Genomic DNA, 20,625 nt, shown 5'->3' on the forward strand with positions numbered 1-20,625 from the left:
AAAAAAAGAGAGAGGTGGGTTCTCTATAATATTTATTAGTTTCCCCCAAATCTATCTCTCTACTTTGGTTCAACCTTATATATTTATAGCCCAAGACATATATATACATATATATGTATTTATTTATTTATTTATTTATATATAAATATATATAGAGAGAAAGAAAGAGAGATGTTTTAAACAGAAAGGTGAGAAACGGTTCGAGGATGAAGTTTGCTTGTAACACTTGTGCTCTCCTTAGGGCATAAGAACACGAAACAATAGATGATATGTATCATTTGATATTTTTGGCAATTTGTATAACTTTTCTCCTTGTTGATTACTATGATAATCTGAATTGGCGTTTTGTAAGAAAAAAGAAAAACTTATTTCCTCTCTTTAGTCCCTTTATTTGGTTTCCGTTTTTTCATGGGGTTTGGTGGAGCTTGTGAATGAATGGTAGTAGAATGCATGAATGTCTTTCTCAAACTTCAAGCAACCAATTCTACTTTGATAAAACTCGTTTCTGTAGTATTAAATATAATCAAGGATTTGGTTTATCGCTTGATTATATATATGATCATTATCCAATTAGTATCATCTTAATTAATTTACATTCACTCTTTTAACTACTTTTATTTTTGTAATATGGTATACTATTTATGTCCCAAAAAATGGGATATATTAAGCATGGATTATAAAAAATATATATATTAATTAAATACCACAGATCTTATGGTATAAAGATAACCAGGTATGTTTCATTGATTTTTTTTTTTACACATTCAGTTCGACATACTTACTTTTATCTGACAAATTTCCGATTTTTTTTTGTTTTTGGTTATTTTATATAATGTTTAGTAATCTAAAGTAAAATGTATAATGAAAACTTGTGTGATGGAAAGTCTCATATATTACAAAAACAACATACACTCCCCCCTCATGTGTGTGTGTGTGATCAAATTTATTTGGGCTTAAAGGCCTTTCCTTAGGTGTACAGTGACTTCTTTGAGCAAGAATGTCTTTTCTCATGAGTAGAAACAAATAAATATAAACGTAGATGTACCAAAAGCAAAAACAACATATATAACACAACACGTTAAAAAAAAAAAATCATGCTTGTTGATATTTGAGGAAGTTAGTAATGATTCATATCTTGCTGGATTTAAGTGGTTTTACACGAAATGCTTTCCAAATTGAAGATGACTAAATTATAATTAGTACAATGCTTCTGCGTCATTTGCATAAGTCAAATAAGCTAGCGTTGGCGTCCAAATGAATTTTCGTGTCCCTTACTTATTTGGTTTCCAAGTTCTAACGTAAAATTATCGCCGCGTATTTTTAGAATTCTAGTTTTATCTTTTTTGTTGTTATACGTACATAAGGAATTTTCCGTGCAAAATCGATTCATTCTATCGCGTCCACTTCATTTCTGGCCATGTGTGGGCTAAATTCGAATTAGAAGAAAAAATATTTCTATGATACAAAAGCCCAATCGTCATGCAGAAATATATGTAAGTATGATGTCAGGAAAAAAAAAAGTATATATAAATCTACCAATGGGAGTCATTGGAGTCAAATGAAATGTCTTGACTAATCTAGTCAAATAATGTCATAAGGCCGGCATAGTATGTTATAACTAATTTCTTTCATTTGGTCATTCTAAATGTCTTGACTAATCTAGTAATCAATGAGAGTCATGGCAGTTGCATATCATTCAGCAATATGATCTCTTCCAAATACTACTACATTGACTACCTTCCTAGCTAGACCACAACATAAATAGGAGTTGTCATAATGGTCTCTTTAATGTCTTTAAATAAAGACGTATTCTATCTAATAACAAATAATATTTGTGCACATTGGAACATAATATAAAAGATGTAAAAGTCATAAAAAGAGCTCAAATAAATGTCAAATATAGGCTAATCATAATAAGCAGATAACGTAATTAGGAACTTTCCTCAAGGCTTATACTTTTAGCATGCATGTTAAAAGTCATTGGAGGTAATCCTTTCATAATTAAGTCTGCAACCTTAACTTCAGTGCCTATCTATTACTCCCTCTGTTTCACAAAGAGTGTCATTCTGGAGTATTTTCTTTGTTTCACAAAGACTGTCACTTTATATTTCCAATGAGATTTTTAACCTTTACATTTCCTATCTATTACCCTTAACCCAAAACTTTTTCTATTAGATTTAAATGATAAATTGCTTATTAAATAAGGGTATATACGTATAATTCAAGTTTTTCTTAATTTGTGTGTAATTGGTCAAAATGACACTCTTTGTGAAACAGAGGGAGTAATTGACATACATTTCTCTTTTGACATCTTGCTTTAATTTATTGACATATATAACCTTAATGTCCATATATCTGGCTCCTTCACATATCATGTCATACTTGTATAAAAGAAAATTACATCTTTAATTGTCACATAATGAGTTAAACACTTGTTAACAATACTTAAGGTCTCAAACTCAAAGACATTTATGTAATTATACTTTCTTAATATAAACCTCATTATATGTCACATACTCACTTTCTAAAGTGGATTTATAAAGAAACTTCAACTGTAGGCTCTTCCATAATATGACACCTCTATTAATGAGATACACATAGCCGAAAGTGTAGTATCTTAAATCAAAATATCCACCAAAATTTGAGTTAGAAACTTCAACCATCTGTGGATGTGTTGATTTTCTGTATATGTGAACATGTATTCACTTGTTTCCTTTAGGTATCTCAAAACTTTTGTTTACAAATAGTAATATTAGAAGAACACGTTAATTTGCCAATTCTCTCAAGAACTTTATCAATATAAACTTTATGAGATAATCTTAATTCCAAGAGATTTATCATGGATAATTTTATTCTTATCACATAGGAAGTCTCATTGATAACTTTCATATAAAAGTTCTCGAATGGCTAGCTTTAGTCTCAATAATGGACTAAGATCACTTTAGACAATAAGATATCATACAATACCAGATATATGAACTTACTCCCACTGATCTTGAGATACATGTTTGGTAAAATATATTGTTTTCTTTGAAACCGAATTCTGTAATGGTTTCATTAAACTTTAGATACCATTGACTCAAGACTTATAATAAGTCCATAAGTTGAATTCTTTAGTTTGCAGACCATGCATTCAGAAGTTTCGATTAAGAAACTTTTAGGTTGACTTTTCATAGACTTTCTCTGATAAGTCTCCATTAAAAACCAATTTTAACATCCATATGATGTAACTCGAGGTCATATTGAGCTACTAATGTCATGATAATCCTAAGAGAATCTTTCCTTGACACAGGGGAAAAAGTCTCATTATAATTGATACATTATTTCTGATTAAAACCTTTCGCTATAAGTCTAACTTTATATCGTTCAATTTTGCAATTACAGTCGGTTTTGGTCTTAAAGATCCACTTACAACCGACTGGTTTGTGTCCTTCCGGCAATTGAACGACATCAATGACTTCATTATCAGCCAAAGAGTTTATTTCATCCTTCATGGCATCAATCCATTTTATAGAATTAACATCTTTAATGGTTTGTGAATAAGAAACCGAGTCTTTAATTAATATGCAGTTCTCTAGATTCTACTTGATAAAGCACATAGTCATCGGAAATAGCATATATCCTCGGAAAAGTACATCTTTTTAATGCTTGTTCCTCTTGTGCTTTGTTATCATTATTAGCGATGTTTTCTTCATGGAGTGGATGATTTCCAGTAATATTCAGAAATAAGGGCAAATAAATATTAACCCGGTCCTAATTTTTTGAATGAACACATCTTGAAATTTATCACTCCCACTAATCTTGCCATTCTTATAGAATCTAGTATTATCGGTTTCCACTATTCTTATAATATGGGTTGGACAATAAAATCTATATCCTTTGGACTTCTCAGGATAACCAATAAAGTGACCACTGATCGTTCTGAAATCCAATTTCTTTTCATGTGGATTATAAATTCTTGCTTAAGACTAGATTTCCAGCCTTTCTACAGTTCAAAAGAGTCTTTGAAACTGCTTTGCTAGGAACTCTGTTCAAGACATAAAATGCAGAATATAATGCGTCCTAACACAAAGATATAGATAAGTAAGCCTGACTTATAATAAATATAATCATTCCCATATAAGTACAATTACGCCTTTCAGCTACACCATTCTGCCATGGATATCCATGCGTTGTGTACAGAGCAACAATTCCTAATTTTTAGAGAATTTTGGCAAAAGTTCCAGAATGTTGTTCTGTTTCATTATATCTACCAAAAATTCACCTCTATCTAATATTATGATTTTCGCTATTCTATCTAATTGTCTCTCTACATCAGTAATGAATACTTTTACAGTATCCACGAATTGAGACTTTTCATGCAATAGATAGAGATAACAATAATATGAATAATCATAAATAAAGGTAATGAAATATTTTTTCACTTCCAAAAGAAGTAACATCAAAAGGTCCATAAATATATTTATGTATGATTTGAAGAAGCTGTGTACTTCTTATGGCTCCCTTTTAGTGTGTTTAGTTTGTTTACCCTTAATGCAATCTATTCATTCATTACAATTGATAAAATCAAGATTCGGAATGATTCCATAAATCTACCAACCACAGGAAAAAAAGTTTTTTTTTGTAAAACTACACTGTAGTTTCTCTTTTGTTTTATTCTTTGTTTTAGCCTAGATAGATCCACATAGGAGCGCACGCATATCTTTTCTATTTTTTTCCGAACGGTGGGAAACTAAATTGGGACTCGATCGATCTCGATATGCCTAAGCTTGAGTTATGTGTCTGTCACTATCAAGTTGATAGTATCAACCACCAACCTACAAAGTCTTTGGCTTTATTATTTCAAATTAAATAAAAAGGATCACACTAATAATTTAATAAAAGCTTAAAGTAAGAGAAACAAGATCCCACACTACTCAAAGCTCTCCGTTCACACCACTACTAGTACTATCGATCAGTCTCTTCTTGGTTCTTGCAATGGCTACTACTCTGGCTCTTCACTCCTACTCATTTGTCCTCTTCATTCTCCTGCCGGTGATCTTTAATCCCCCACATCACTTGGTTGTGGCTGAAGGATGTCAACATCCTCCTGTGATCTTTAACTTCGGAGATTCAAACTCCGACACGGGTGGACTCACCGCCGGACTCGGCTACTACATTGGTCTCCCCAACGGCCGCTCATTTTTCCGACGATCCACCGGCCGATTATCCGACGGACGACTCGTCATCGATTTCCTCTGTAAGTCAGCTTCCTCTTGACTCCTAGTAATTATATTAGACGGTCGAGATTTAGTGGTAGTGGAATCAAGTCGTGACAAACCGTCCGATGTAACGGATCTAAATCTTAATCGACGGCTGATAATCGCGTTACGTAATCCCGCAAAACGACATAGTTAAATTACTTCGTTGAAACGATGAAAATCTAATCCAACAAAAAGTGGGTCCCATTTCAGACATGGGAGTCGGGAGATGTCACAATCAATAAAGCGGGTCCCACTCTGTTAGATTTCGTGACTAAATACAAAAAGAGTCAAACACAAACACAAACAGCGCCGTGCAGTTTAATTAGTTTAGTTTTTTGTCCAAATCGGAATTCACATGTTGATGATTAAAAAACTGTTACGCATGTGTTGGATTCGAATAAAAATCTCTCGGTGATTTGGTGAAGAAGTTGAAGTGTAACAACTTTAATACTACTAAATGAATGTACGTAATAATTCTACACAATTTGCAGGCGAGAGTTTGAATACAAGTCTATTGAACCCATATCTAGACTCATTGGTTGGATCAAAGTTCCAAAACGGTGCTAACTTCGCCATCGTTGGATCTTCTACTCTTCCCAGATATGTTCCTTTCGCTCTCAACATTCAGCTCATGCAGTTCCTTCATTTCAAATCCCGAGCACTCGAGCTTGCTTCTACTTCAGGTATATCTCTCTATCTGGTAACTCTTAACTCCTTAGAACAATAAACTTCGTACTTATACTAAATGACCCTTTACATTGTGTTTTGCAGATCCTTTGAAAGAAATGATGATTAGCGAGAGTGGATTTAGACACGCGTTGTACATGTTCGATATCGGGCAGAATGATATTGCGAATTCATTTTCCAAAGGCCTTTCTTACTCCCGGGTTGTCAAGCTTATTATTCCCAACGTTATATCCGAGATCAAAAGTGCCATAAAGGTCTAAACTTTCACATGTAGGTCTCTGTTTTCATTATATCCACACTTTTTTAAGAAACAGTTTCTTTTAACACGTCAAAGCTGTTTACAACTAACTAAATACAAAAAACAGTAGAGTACTTAATTAACATAAAATCAAACACACATTAAGTAGAATTGTTGAAATTTGTTTTGCAGATATTGTATGATGAAGGAGGGAGGAAATTTTGGGTTCACAATACAGGACCTTTAGGTTGTTTGCCTCAGAAACTTTCAATGGTTCAGAGCAAAGTTTTCGATAAGCACGGTTGTCTTGTGAGTTATAACGCAGCTGCAAAGCTGTTCAACGAAGGATTGGATCATATGTGTGGAGAGCTGAGGACAGAGCTGAGAGAGGCCAACATTGTCTATGTCGACATTTATGCCATCAAGTACGATCTCATCGCAAACTCCACCAACTACGGTAAGCTTTCATACATATTAGTCAATTTATGACATCATAGAACATTCTTATACTTGACTTCGTTAAGCATATTTGTGTCTAGCATCAACCATGTATAAACCTGAACCAAGTGACGCTCATTTTTCAATCGGTTTGTATATATCCTAAACCAATATATCCGAAAACTGGATTTATTTAGCGAATGATACTTAATGTATATAAAGAATCAAATATTCATATTGTATCCATGATTATGGTTATCTAAGAAACTTAATTGTGTTTGTGCAGGCTTTGAGAAACCATTAATGGCGTGTTGCGGATATGGAGGGCCTCCTTATAACTACAATGTGAATATAACGTGTGGGAACGGTGTCTCTAAAAGTTGCGACGAGGGGTCAAGGTATATAAGCTGGGACGGAATACACTACACCGAGACAGCTAACGCCATAGTAGCCATGAAAGTATTGTCGATGCAATACTCGACGCCACCAACTCCCTTCCACTTCTTCTGCGGCAGCTGATATTATTCTTGTTATTATGTGCTTGTTCTGTTTCAAGTATGAAACTTTCTTTTTGTTTTTCAGCTCTTTGTAATTGGTTGAACTCTCAACTCTTATTATATAACCAAAGTTCTGATTTCATATAAACCCGGTCACATATGATTGGGCATACTTACATTACAATTGAACTGACGAGAGATTTACTCTGTAGTCTCAAGAAAAGGGTAATCAGTGTAACCCACAACAGGATCAAAAGTATAGAAACTTGGTCTGTCATACTTAGTCAGCGGCGCATCGAGCTCGAACCTTCTAGGCAAATCCGGATTAGCCAAGAACAGTCGTCCGTACGCGACAAGATCAGCTCTTCCCTCCGCCACCGCTTTGTTCCCATCTTCTCTCGTATAACCTCCGGCGACAATGAACGTTCCATCAAACGCCTTTCTCATCGGCGTAAGCGATTCCGTGCATTCGAAAATCTCACTAGCTGTTTTCATCCTCGGCTCAACCATGTGGCAGTAGAGTATCTCGAATCTGTTGAGGGACTTAGCCATGTAAAGCCCTAATCTTTGAGGGTCTGAATCTCCGGATTCCATGTAATTAGCGAACGGTGAGAGTCTGATTCCAACGCGATCAGGTCCGATCTCGTCCGACACCGCTTCAATTACTTCTAAAGCGAATCTGCAGCGATTCTCTAGAGATCCTCCGTAATCATCGGTTCGATCGTTAACAGAGTCTTTCATAAACTGGTCAATCAAGTACCCGTGAGCTCCATGGATCTCAACTCCATCGAAACCTGTAAGAAGATTAAAAAAAAGTTGGAACCTTTCTTCTTGGGTTTGATTCAATCAGTTTCAAAGTTTGGATTTTTATTTACCAGCTTCGATAGCGTTTCTTGCAGCGAGACGAAACTCATTAACAATGGTGGGGATTTCATCAGTTGTTAGCCTTCTCGGAGGTGTATACTCACTCGATGGATCATCAGCGAATGGCTTATCCGTAGAAGAGACCGGAGCTTCCCGATTTGGCTGACAATCTACAAATATATTCACACGATGATCACTCAAATATCCTAAAAGAGAAAACTTTATAAAAGGGTTTCTTATAAATAGACCTCGATGAGAAACACGACCAGCGTGCCAGAGCTGGCAGAAGAAGATGCCGCCGTGAGAGTGAACAGCGTCAACGATGGGCTTCCATGCGTCTATTTGGTCTTTTTTCCATATCCCTGGCATGTTTTGATACCTTTCAGAGAAAAAAAGTCAATCAAAATCAGAGCCTAAAAAAAAAAAAGTCAACGTGAATAGGTTATAAATAGAGACTTACGCCATGGCAGTTTCAGAAACTCCGGTGGCTTCGCTGATGAGAAGACCTCCCGGAGTTGTTCTCTGAGAGTAATACAAGGCGACGTGAGGGTTTGGAACGTTACCGTATGATCTCATTCTCGCCATCGGAGCCATAACTATTCTGGAATTTGATTATATAGATTTAAGCGACTCTTTTCAGTAAGACAAATCTATGTATTTTAGCAACGGTTTGTGTGTTGAATGAGAGAGTTACGAACCTGTGTGTAAGGTTGAAGTTTCTCATCGAGAATGGGTTGAGAAGAGGAATCATCTGTTTAGTTGCAGAGATAGTTGCGTTCCCCATCGATCGATCTTTCAAATGACTCCCAGATTTGTGTTGAGTTTTCTCAGGGATTGTTTTGGAGATTTATTTACCAGTTACGTGAAACAGAGGAAGTTTGAAGAGACTTGTTGAGTATTCAAAAGTCAATGACGATACTCGAGCAATTGTTTACGAATTGTTTTAACTTTTAAGTAACAACGATGTGATGTGTGGTATGGTATCGTTGATTGGTTGGTTGGTAGGTTTAATGACGATGTGATGTGTGGTATGGTATCCTTGATTCGTTACGTCCACAAAATCGTATTATTGTATATATCTTTCCTTGTCAACCAAGCCTCCACCATTGTAAACAGGTCCATGCTCAGTTGGTTAGATGTTGTTGATGTGTACGTTGCGTCTGTTTTGATGACCATGTACATTAAATGCGGTGAGCTTGTGAAGTCGAAGCTAATCTTTGACAGGTTTCCTTCCAAGGACATTATCATGTGGAATTTAATCATATCTGGTTATGCCTCGCACGGTCTAGGAGAGGAAGCTGTAAAAGTTTTCTATGAGATGCCTTTGTCTGGTAGTACTGAGCCTAACGAAGTCACCTTTGTTGCAACTCTCGCCGCATGCAGCTACGCTGGGATGGTTCAGGAAGGGTTTAAGATATTTGAATCTATGGAATCAGTTTTTGCGGTTAAGCCCATAACGGCGCATTATGCTTGCATAGTAGATATGCTTGGGCGTGAAGACGGTTTGATGAGGCTATGGAAATGATTGATAGTATGACTGTCGAACCAGATGCTGCAGTTTGGGGTTCTCTATTAGGAGCATGTAGAGCTCACTCGCAGCTAGCAGAATTTTCTGCAATGAAACTCATAGAGATTGAACCGGAGAACTTGGGGACTTACATCTTGCTGTCCAACATTTATGCATCTCTAGGTAGGTGGGCAAATGTTGTGGAACTGAGAAAAGTTATGAAGACAAAGATGGTAAGAAAATCACTAGGTTGTAGCTGGACCGAAGTCGAGAACAAGGTGCACACGTTCACTCGCAAGGGTATTTGTAGCCATCCCGAGCAGGAATCAATTATGAAGATATTGGATGAAACTGGATGGGTTATTGAGAGAGGCTGGCTATAATCCTGATTGCAGCTATGCATTACATGATGTAGACGAGGAAGAGAAAGTTGCTAGCCTGAGATACCATAGTGAGAGACTCGCGGTGGCTTATTGTCTCTTAAAGATACGTGAAGGAGTACAGTGTTCTTGTAAAGATTATTGGCGAGATTTTATAAATGCCAAGCAAAATGTTCTCATCTGATCGTTGAAGCGTTGTATATACTCCCAAACCATAGGAGCCTGTTCAACCATTGATGAGAGTTCTCTCTATGCTCTGCTCTGTTTTTTGTTTTTAACATTTTGTATCAATGCGCATTTGTAGCATTTTCTTTCTATGGTTAATAAGAATTAAAGATCTCTCTGCAAGCCAAACTAGAATCCAATGGCAAATTTGTTTTTGGTACATAATAGTTATTAATATTCTTTGTTGCTTGTACAGAAACTGAAGAGCTCTCTGTCTCTTGTGTACTACAGAGAAAGATTTAAGTCTAAACAAACGTCAGTCTCTGATCCGTGTTGCTTTTCCTTAGAGCCGTATTCGTTGGATGCTGAAGAGCTCGTATCAGCTGCCTTTTCTTTGTTGTTGGCCTCTGCTCCATTCATGAAAATGAAATCCTCAGGCTGAAACGAAGGGAATCTACAAACCCTCGCTCTTTCTTCTTCCTGTCTCGTCTTCTCAATGGAGCTGATCACGTATTTCCGCATTTCTTTTGCGTTTTTAAGAAATGTGTACAACTTTTCCATCTTTTCTTCTTCGTCTTCTTCCTTCTTCATTTTCACTTTCTTCCCGTCTCTATCCATTGAGCCACTCTCTGTTCCTTTTATATTTTCTATATCATCAACACATGATATAGATCTTCAAGAATTTCTGCAGGAAATGGTGGAGGAGATATAATTATTGCCTCTAGTGGGAAGACCAACAACATAACCTTATCTAAAAGTCTCTCATACTTTCTTCTTTTCTTTGGGTGGCTTTGGAGATTTTTCAACACTAATATGGACCCCACCATGATGGACATTCAAATAACAACATGTGTCATACATGTGTACAGTCTACAGGGAATGGTTCAGCTTCAAACTAAACTAACCACTTCACAATAACCATACTGAACAATCTGGATTGCCTGGATTCAGAATCATTCTCATTTGTTTTGTAAACCTCTGTTAGTTGATGTGCCTATATTTCTCCTTCAGTCATCTGCCCATGGGACGCCGTGCTTGGCCCATAGATAGTATGCTCCAACTGGTCCCCGGCCACCAAATTCATATAACTCCGGAGCTGTGTGGTGCTTGTCTATTTCTTCTAGGACCGGACTCAGAATGTCCCATGCTGCTGCAACCTCATCGCTTCTCATGAACAGATGATTGTCTCCATCAATTACATCATGAATCAGGTGTTCATATGAGTCTGGTACTTCGGTTTTATACCTACAGGTTTGACCCAACAACGCAAATAACTATAAGGAGCAAAAGTTTTGATTTTCAAAATGTGTAGGAACACAGATGAGAAAAGCAAAACTTGCCTGTCTTTATAGAGCAGGTTCAGTTCAGAAGCATCTAGCTGAAGACCTAAACCAGGAACCTTGTTGTTAATTTTCACCAGGATGGCCTCATCAGGTTCGTCACGCAGAATAAGCTCATTTGTCCCCAAATCTATGTTTATTCCAATATTTTCTCGGTAAAGGTTTCCGGGAACATGCCGGAATTGCACACGAATCTCCACTCTTTGAATAGTAAGGCACACCAATCAATTGTAATGACAGTTGGATATTTCCATGAGTCAGAATAGTTATTCTTACCTGTGTTTAATGAGGCCTGTGCCAACTCTTACCAAGAAAGGTACACCATCCCAACGTGCATTATCAATATACAAGGCTGCAGCGCAATATGTAGGGTCTACACCGTTCAAGATCACACCGTTCTTGTCTTGAGAGCTAGATTTATACTGGCCAAGGATGACATCACGCGGATTTAGTTTGCGAATTGATCTCAAAACCTTCACCTGAAAAAGCAGGTTTGTCACAAGGTCACTTGACAGAACATGAGTACACAACTTATACATATATATCATAAGACGATTTTGTTCTTTGCTAGTGCAGGTTGACCTTTTCATTCCGGATATCTTCACCATCGAGACTTATTGGAGGTTCCATGGTAAGTAATGCGATTGTCTGAAGTATATGACTGTGCACTATGTCCCGTATGATTCCATATCCATCAGAATACCTTACAAAAAAGCAGTAGGAAATCAGGTACTGATGCAATTTGTTTGTTTATAGAACTATTGTGCCTTACTTTTCTGTTTGCGCAATTGATTCTGATACAATAACCTGAAAACATCATTTATAGACAGAGTGAACAAACAGAATATGGAGGAGGAAAGTCTAGGCACTATACACAAATATAAACAATCTACCTGTATATTGCGTATGTATGTTCTGTTCCATAGTGGTTCAAAAACTAGATTTGAAAACCTTAGCACTGTCAGATTTTCAATGAGGTTCCTTCCTAGCATGTGATCTATCCTGCAACGGGCACATAAACTGTGAATAAAGATGAACTGGGAGAGCTGTGCATGTGCAGAAAGCAACTACATTAAAAAGGACCTGTAGATTTGCTTCTCTTCAAACTTAGAGAGAAGTGACTTTGTCAGCTGATGAGACGACTGTGAGCTAAAACCAAAAGGCTTCTCAACTATTATACGAGTCCAGCCTCGTGGTGCTTGAGCTTTATCCGCAATGGTGCACGCCACATCCATGAGAGCTTCTTGAGGTACTGAGAGATAAAATATCCTATTCGCTTTTGATTCTCCCTGAAGAAGGAAAGCTATTATTGTATTAGTGTTTTATCCTTCTTTTCTGTTCCAAATATTGCAAACACAGAAAGAGGACTACTTCAATGCTACCTCAATCTGTTTCATTCTCTCGGCAAGTCGGGACATCCCATCCTTGTTATCATGGCCTCCATTGATATAGTATGTTCTACTAAGAAACGCATCCATCTTTTCCCCGCAATTTTCCCTGAACATTTAGCATCATCCTTAGTTAGCACTTATCATATCACATTTACCAAGTATAATGTATGGAACAAGAAATATATACATACTGATGATCAACACGGCAAGTCAGAGTTGACGCGATGATGGATCTAAGGTCTTCATCTGTAAGATTTTTTCTTGAAAACCCAAATATGCCAACATCCTGTGACAATGAAGTCCGATAAAGAAGACAAACCAAGAAAAAAAAAACCATCCAATAGCTTTCACTAAATATTTTGTTCATGAGTAGCAAAACCATACCTCAGGAAGGTAACCGCTATAATACAATGCAAACAGTGCAGGAAAAATCTTCCCTCTTGCTAGTTCACCAGTAGCTCCTACAACAGCAATGCAAAGCGAGGCACCTCTTTGAACATCTGAAAGACCATCCGAGAATTGTTTTAACACAAGTGGAAAGTCTCCAACTTTTTGAGAACCATCACTCAAATCAGCTCCTATAGCTCCAGTTTCTTCAGTAAAACTTGGATCACTTTGAAGCTCAGCAAGTTGTAAAGAAGGATCTTCAGGGGATGTATTCGAGTCTTTCCCTAGTTCATCGCTGAGCTCTGAGCGTGTTTTAAGCTCGTTTACAGGACGGTGTTTACTGTGGCTGCCTTGTCTAACATTCAGGCTTTTAAGTATCCGTAGCTTCTTCAACCCACAAAATCTCCGGCAGAGATTTGAGCCTCCTCCGTTGAGAACAAGGTTTTCGTTTCTGGAGAAACTATAGTCTCTTGACGAAACCTACTCACACACACACACACACACAAAAGAATTCAAATTTCAACATCTGGAGCCAAAAAAGCAAGTTCCTTTAGATCAAATCAATTCCTACTAAGCTTAAATTCAGTTGGCATAGAGCAAAATTTGAGATCTCTGGTGAGGAAATTGCAGAAAATTTTATCATAAAACAAAGAAAGTAACTATCTTTATTTCTGAAACACAATGATCTTTTCAATAAACGAAAGCATGCAAGAAAGGTCCAGCGAATACCGGAAAATTAGAAAAAGAGGCGGCGAGATTGGAAGAGCAGGCGGAGGGGGACGGAGCCGTAGCTGATTGAGAGAAGGGAAGCAAGCAACTGGAGAGAGCCATGAGGATGGTTCCTCCTCAGGGAATATTAGCTAACACTGTTAAAAACTTTAGGAAGCTGCTTTAAGTGGAAGACGAAAGTGCAACTTTACCATCTCTGGTTTTGGGTACAGCTGATTCACGCCTCCGGTTGTTCTGAACCGAACCGAACCGATTGGTTATTGAGGAAGGTGGGGGGAATACAGGTGGTTTAGGCGGGGGTGGGTAGGTTTGACATTGATTGACAGCTCAACGTCAACGTCTCTTCTGGTTCTGAGTCTGCGTCACCGTTGTGTTGCTGAGATCATCTTCTCTTCTACTTCTTCGATCTTATCGTCTCGAAAGTTCTCACCTTTTTTCTTTTTCTTTTTCGGCGGAGAAAGAGAGACTTTTTATTCCCTTTATTTAAAGTGCTCAGGAGGAACGATCACTGTTCTTTTAAACCTTTTACTATCTCTGTTTCAGATTCTGGGTTTGGATTGTCTAATTCGATGGCGAGAAAGAAGATAAGAGAGTATGACTCTAAGAGACTTCTCAAGGAAGCGTCTCGCTAACATTGACCTGCAGATTCGCTCTGCTCAGGTCACCTTTTTACGAATTCTAGTTTGTTCTCATTGATCTGCTTTGAATTGTCAAAAACTGTTGCATATTCAATTATGCTAAATTCTATAGAATAATTCAACTGTACCTTATTGTGATTGAGACTTATTCAATTAAGAGCTAATGAAAGTGAGAATCTTGGGAGAGTCTATGGATGAACTGGGGATATGTCTATCTCGTCTAAACCAACGAGAACATTGGATTAAGAACTGACTTGTATTCTCTAATACATATGGGTGATTTGTTTACTGTTGTGTGTACTTTTTAGGTGACAGAATCTACGGATTTCACTGAGTTGACCAACCAGGAGTCATGGCTATCGTCTACAAAGCTAGTTGTGAAGCCTGATATGCTATTTGGGAAACGCGGGAAAAGTGGCTTGGTAGCTCTCAAGCTGGATCTTGCTGAAGTTGCTGACTTTGTCAAGGCCCGCCTCGGTACTGAGGTGACTCATCCCAGCTGCTCGAGCTTATAGAACAGCGGGTTAAATTTGTTATATCATTTTTTGATGTTTGTTTTTTGTGTGTGTCGCAGGTTGAGATGGAGGGATGTAAAGCACCTATCACTACATTCATTGTGGAGCCCTTTGTGCCTCATGATCAAGAATACTACCTTTCTATTGTATCTGATAGGCTTGGCTGCACTATAAGCTTCTCTGAATGTGGCGGCATTGAGATAGAAGAGAACTGGGACAAAGTAATTACCTTTTGGCTCTATTCTTGTTACTCAGTATTCTCCTTCTTGGCTCAGTTTTGTTGTTTTCTCCCAATAATTCGATTTTCTGGTACCAACAGGTGAAGACTATATTTCTTCCTGCGGAAAAGTCAATGACACTAGAAGTATGTGCTCCATTGATAGCAACACTTCCTCTTGAGGTAAGTATTTGTCCGCTGTGAGCAATCCAGTGACACCAACTTAGATATCTAGTTTCAGTGTGCATTTATTCCTATGCATACTCAAAGATATGTTAAGCTGAATTTTAGGCTTCTCACTACTGCAGTCTATGTCAAAGAGATTATTAAGTTAGGTTCTTTCAACTTTTGCTTAGCCTGCTCTCATAAATGTATCTATGCATTTTAGGTTCGAGCTAAAATCGGCAATTTCATAATGGGTGCGTTTGCTGTATTTCAAGGTATGGATATGATTAGGCCACTTGTTGACTTTCAAGCATTTGTGCACATACCAAGATCCCTTAAGGACATTGTCTTATTATCTATTTGTGTTTTTCTTTAAAGATTTGGATTTCAGTTTTATGGAGATGAATCCTTTTACACTAGTCGAGGGAGAACCATTCCCTTTGGATATGAGGGGAGAATTGGACGACACTGCTGCCTTCAAGAACTTCAACAAGTATGTCTAACATTTCTAAGTTCCCCGTTGAGAGATCCGCAATCAATTTTTCTGTGGAAACACATTGGGTTGATAAGTTCTATCAATTCAGGTGGGGAGACATTGAATTTCCTCTGCCATTTGGAAGGGTCCTCAGTCCAACGGAGAACTTCATTAATGGTCTAGATGAGAAGGTTTGAGCGCATGGCTTTTCTTTAAAAACCGCTTTGGACTCAAAAAGGAAAGTAATTTAAACTGAGCATGCATGTGTGTGTTACGTATTGCAGACAAGTGCTTCTTTGAAGTTCACTGTTTTGAATCCTAAAGGCCGCATCTGGACAATGGTAGCTGGAGGCGGTGCTAGCGTCATATATGCTGATACAGTGAGTTGAAACCCCTGAGTTAAATATACATTGATCTTATTTAAGTGGAGGGTTGCAGTTACAAAACTGAAAAGGCCTGCTCCTTGAAATGAGCTAATTGTCACGGAATCAACTCAAATTTCAGATAATAGACTGTTTATAGCCATTATGAGTAGAACCAATCAACTTAGTGTGTTAGTTAGTGGCTCTCTATGATTTGATCATATAAGCAATCTCATACCCTTGCCATTTTGAATGTCTGGAAAAAAAAATTATTTCAAGAAAAGTGTTGTTATATGAGGACTCCGAAGAATTTCTCACATTAGTTTCTTTGTATTTTCCTTATCGACGTTGGAAAAGGTTGGGGATTTAGGTTATGCATCAGAACTTGGAAACTACGCAGAGTATAGTGGAGCACCTAAGGAGGACGAGGTGTTACAGTACGCAAGAGTTGTCATTGATGTGAGTCATGGCAAAGAACTTAGCTTTTGCCATTCACTATTTTTCTCTATACAAATTTAGAAATTCACGGACAATATGTTGGGGTTTGTCAGTGTGCTACTGCTGATCCTGACGGGCGTAAACGAGCTCTTCTTATTGGAGGAGGCATTGCCAACTTCACAGATGTGGCAGCTACTTTCAACGGTATCATCAGAGCCCTAAGAGAAAAGGTACTTCTCTAACAACCTTTAGTGAATGAACAAAACAGTTGCTACTGTATTTTTAACAGTTTGTTTTGTTTGCCATGAGCAGGAAACAAGGTTGAAAGCATCAAGAATGCACATTTACGTAAGGAGAGGTGGACCAAATTACCAGACTGGTTTGGCTAGAATGCGAGCTTTGGGAGAGGAACTCGGTGTTCCTCTAGAGGTAACCAAACTACTTATGGAAAATTAGCAGCTGTGAATAAAGACTGTTACAATCTAAGCATAGTAAATGGTGAAAACTCACTCTGTTGAAAAAATTCTAAGAAAAGAAATCCCGGAAAGCACCCTTTTTCACCTCTCGGTTAACGCTGAAGATTTGTGTTTAGCTCGAATACTGAACTTCATAAGAATTGATGATTGCAGGTATATGGACCAGAAGCAACAATGACGGGAATATGCAAACGAGCTATTGACTGCATCATGTTACCTGATGCATAACCCACCTTCAGTTTAAAAAGCAGAATACAAACTCTGGAGGCTGGAGCTAGACATTGAAGGAGTAAGTGTGTTGTTTCCTGTCCCTCATCTCTCTTTCCACATAAGAAAATGAGAAGACTGTTTAAAACTTTTTTCCCCGTCTGGATGTGAATTTGAAAACTGTATTACTGTGTGTTGCAACTCGCAAGTGTAATTGTAATCAAACGGTCAAATCCTTAATTGTACAATAAGACTTCAGAAGGTATATGGTCGGTAAAGTGACACTCGCTATACACACCAATCTATTATACAAATCCAGTTCCATATACAAACATGTCTATGCATACCATATATATCACATGTATATTCCTCTCTATCATCTGTCAATTCAAATGCAAAAACCGGAAGAAATGAAAGAAAAAAAGATTCCCAAGAACTAGAAAATGCAGAAGAATCAACAACTTTCCAAAGAACAGAGTCTCTGTTTTGTAATGGTAATCTTATTATTACAGTCTCTTGCTCTGTGATCTTGAAACTGGAGTGCTTCTATCGGTATCCGAGTTTTCCTCTGGCGTCCTGCGCATTCTCCGCTCCTGTAAGTTAAATTCTTGCTTAAGTTTTTACAACTCTGCATACTTTTCTGTTTCATACAAAAACGGTTATATAGCAGACACTAACCTCTCTTGGTATGGGATATTCCTCAGACTCGAGCATACGCACAACTTGGCTCATTTTAGGTCTCTTTTCAGAATCAGGATCAATGCATCTAAGTGCTGTAAGAAGAACACGTTTCAGTGCTCGCGTCGCTGGCCTAACCGCTATGTTTGGATCAATTACTTCTTCCAGTCTCTTACTTCCCACCATCATCTTCAGCCACTCAACTAGATTTACCTGCAAAACAATGTTAATGAGTCTCACAAAACTCATCACATTAATCAAATCCATTCATCTCTCCATACTCTATCTACCTCATTTGCAGGACGCGCATAATCCACAGGATCTCTTCCAGTTATTGCTTCTAAGATCAAAACACCAAAGCTGTACACATCACTCTTCTCATTCAAAAGTCCTGTATTGGCATACTCAGGAGCAACATACCTGCAATACTCGGAACAAAACCATGGCTCAGCTTTTAGCTCTTTTTTATGAAAAAAACAAAGTTGCTTAATATATTACCCAAATGTTCCCATCACTCGAGTAGTCACATGGCTTTTCCCATCTCCAAGCAACTTGGCTAGGCCAAAATCAGAAATCTTGGCATTGAATCTATCATCGATCAGTATATTGCTCGACTTGATGTCTCTATGCACCACTTTTGGCTCGATTGCCTCGTGTAGATACGCAAGACTGCACAAGTTTAACAACCATTACTTTCATCACAACAAAAATGTGAAAAAAACTGAAAAAAATGTTAAAAGTTTTGCTTAATTACGCCTTGGATGTGCCGATGAGAACTTTCATTCTAGCCTCCCAAGTTAGATAACCGTGGTGTTGCATTGCTCCATGAAGCCATTCTTCGAGGTTCCCATTGTTCATATACTCATAAACCAATATCCTAATAGAGCAATATACTCACAAAATTAGTTGGTTTCTCTTTTCTCTCTATGCAAGATAGAGTATCATTTTATCTTTATACCTGTGTGTGCCTTCAATGCAGTATCCTAGAAGACGTACCAAGTGCTTGTGACGCACATGACCAATAGCATCAACCTCTACTCTAAACTCTTTCTCAGCTTGTCCCCTACAAAATCCAGCAACAATCAATATTCAAGAATAATCAACAAATCAAAAGAGAGAGAGAGAGAGAGGCCTTTCTCTAAGTCCATAACTCACAAGTGGTTCAGGATCTTTTTCACGGCGACATGAGTCCCATTGACCAACTCTCCTCTGTATACAACTCCATATCCTCCTTCACCAATCACATTTTCTTTTGAGAATCTGTTTGTTGCTATTTCAAGATCTCTGAGAGTAAACCAATGACCCCATCCAAGGTGTGACTCAGGTAAACCAGAAAGAGGTGATGGTGATGGTGTTCCCATCTCATACAATGATGAAGAAGACCTGTTTGCAACACACAGAGAACCTTCTTTGCCTGAACCAGACCTGCTACTACACAAACCATTCTCCCTCTTCTTCTCCGTATCCAAATTAAGCAAGAATTTGTCAGATTCATTGCTGTTTATGTCATGAGGTTCAAAGTTACTACTCGTTGAGACATGCTCGATTCTGACTTCCTTGATCTCTTTAGATACCGCAGGGGTTTGGATGATGGGAAGAGTTAAGGTTTTGGATCTTGTTGATTTCTTTTTCCAAATGAGATAAAATGAAAGAACAGCGAGTATGGCTACGATGAACAGCGCAATGGCGATAAAGATTGCTTGCCAGATCTTAAGTCCAGACATTGTGTTCCTTCCTTCCTAATCTGCTTTTTGATTTAGAATCATCAAACAAAGAGAGTAAAACTTGATACAGTCAGAACAAGAGAAAGAGAGTAAAAATGCTGTGTGATTGATGATGATGATGATGAAGAGACTCCAAGTTGATTTAGTAGTGGTCCCAAATTATAGAAGAAGGACCACTAAGTAAGTACATAATGAACAAATAAAGCAAGAAGATAACAAAATGCAGCAATCATTAATATCTTCATTATCCATTTAGAAGATACATATGACAAGCAAGGATGATAGAAGTATACAGCACAGAGAATAAAGACAGAACAAGTAGATGACAATTTAATGATCATTACCTCTGCGAATGAAGCTTGACAAGAGAAGCTCTTCAAAGAACATAAGACAATACGTTTTAGATGAAACAGAGGAAACAGAGTTCTTTTTCAAAAAGAATGTTGAACTTTTTTTTGTTTGTGAAGAAGAAGAAGAAATCAATACTTAAAATTTGAAACAAATAGAAAAGGAGAAAACTTGAAAACTTAGGCAGTGAAAATCTGGTGGAAGGGAATAAGGAGAAGGAAGAAGAAATGGAGTTATCAAGTGGTAGGTGTGATCAATTTTTTCAGTCTCTCTTCCATTTTTTTTCTTCCCCATTAATTGTTCTTTATAACTAAAGGTGGTGGTGACACAGATAGAGAGAGAGAGAGCTTGCATTGCAAATTACATTTTCATTACATCTCACATGAAAAAAAACATCCTTTTAATTACATTTCCGAAAAGAAGGATGATGTTTTAACTACCTCCTATAGTAACTGTCCCATCTTTAAGCAAAGAAACATATATACGTAGCAGAAATCCACACAATCACATCATCGA

The 20,625-nt window shown here is 37.6% G+C and overlaps 6 protein-coding genes, 1 long non-coding RNA gene and 1 pseudogene across 7 annotated transcripts; 4 read left to right on the forward strand and 4 right to left on the reverse strand.

The window, feature by feature from the left end:
• LOC104755132 (GDSL esterase/lipase At1g09390-like) lies at positions 4,884-7,141 on the forward strand. The gene is made up of 5 exons (XM_010477472.2): positions 4,884-5,239; positions 5,735-5,926; positions 6,015-6,184; positions 6,361-6,625; positions 6,893-7,141. Exons 1-5 carry the CDS (start codon positions 4,978-4,980, stop codon positions 7,123-7,125), a joined length of 1,122 nt encoding a protein of 373 aa, XP_010475774.1. The 5' UTR covers positions 4,884-4,977; the 3' UTR covers positions 7,126-7,141.
• Positions 7,199-8,893, reverse strand: LOC104755131 (putative 12-oxophytodienoate reductase-like protein 1). Its single transcript, XM_010477471.2, has 5 exons — positions 8,666-8,893; positions 8,428-8,568; positions 8,216-8,346; positions 7,979-8,137; positions 7,199-7,897 (listed from the first exon to the last, which is right to left on the reverse strand). Exons 1-5 carry the CDS (start codon positions 8,749-8,751, stop codon positions 7,305-7,307), a joined length of 1,110 nt encoding a protein of 369 aa, XP_010475773.1. The 5' UTR covers positions 8,752-8,893; the 3' UTR covers positions 7,199-7,304.
• LOC109129860 lies at positions 8,997-10,088 on the forward strand (annotated as a pseudogene).
• LOC104755138 (protein NIM1-INTERACTING 3-like) lies at positions 10,201-10,661 on the reverse strand. The gene has a single exon (XM_019239418.1). It carries the CDS (start codon positions 10,635-10,637, stop codon positions 10,305-10,307), a length of 333 nt encoding a protein of 110 aa, XP_019094963.1. The 5' UTR covers positions 10,638-10,661; the 3' UTR covers positions 10,201-10,304.
• On the reverse strand, positions 10,215-14,099 carry LOC104755136 (glucose-6-phosphate 1-dehydrogenase 4, chloroplastic-like). The gene is made up of 11 exons (XM_010477476.2): positions 13,867-14,099; positions 13,135-13,617; positions 12,942-13,036; positions 12,742-12,856; positions 12,443-12,648; positions 12,253-12,361; positions 12,132-12,166; positions 11,942-12,062; positions 11,636-11,838; positions 11,360-11,560; positions 10,215-11,264 (listed from the first exon to the last, which is right to left on the reverse strand). Exons 1-11 carry the CDS (start codon positions 13,966-13,968, stop codon positions 11,027-11,029), a joined length of 1,908 nt encoding a protein of 635 aa, XP_010475778.1. The 5' UTR covers positions 13,969-14,099; the 3' UTR covers positions 10,215-11,026.
• LOC104755135 lies at positions 11,759-12,277 on the forward strand. The gene is made up of 3 exons (XR_762184.1): positions 11,759-11,850; positions 11,936-12,088; positions 12,186-12,277. It is a non-coding gene; the product is annotated as an uncharacterized LOC104755135 (long non-coding RNA).
• Positions 14,193-17,652, forward strand: LOC104755134 (ATP-citrate synthase alpha chain protein 3). The gene is given in 13 exon segments (XM_010477474.2): positions 14,193-14,482; positions 14,484-14,526; positions 14,813-14,989; positions 15,079-15,240; positions 15,339-15,419; positions 15,625-15,676; positions 15,780-15,894; positions 15,986-16,067; positions 16,161-16,256; positions 16,596-16,697; positions 16,790-16,906; positions 16,989-17,105; positions 17,306-17,652. Coding segments are annotated over 13 exon segments (1,266 nt in total). The 5' UTR covers positions 14,193-14,435; the 3' UTR covers positions 17,381-17,652.
• Positions 17,627-20,392, reverse strand: LOC104755133 (probable receptor-like protein kinase At5g18500). The gene is made up of 8 exons (XM_010477473.2): positions 20,106-20,392; positions 19,193-19,781; positions 18,996-19,100; positions 18,792-18,914; positions 18,536-18,706; positions 18,328-18,457; positions 18,038-18,250; positions 17,627-17,952 (listed from the first exon to the last, which is right to left on the reverse strand). The coding sequence occupies exons 2-8, from the start codon at positions 19,759-19,761 to the stop codon at positions 17,866-17,868; spliced, it is 1,398 nt and encodes a 465-aa protein (XP_010475775.1). The 5' UTR covers positions 19,762-19,781; positions 20,106-20,392; the 3' UTR covers positions 17,627-17,865.

The sequence above is a fragment of the Camelina sativa genome, chromosome 17, assembly GCF_000633955.1.
Source record: "Camelina sativa cultivar DH55 chromosome 17, Cs, whole genome shotgun sequence".
NCBI lineage: Eukaryota > Viridiplantae > Streptophyta > Magnoliopsida > Brassicales > Brassicaceae > Camelina > Camelina sativa.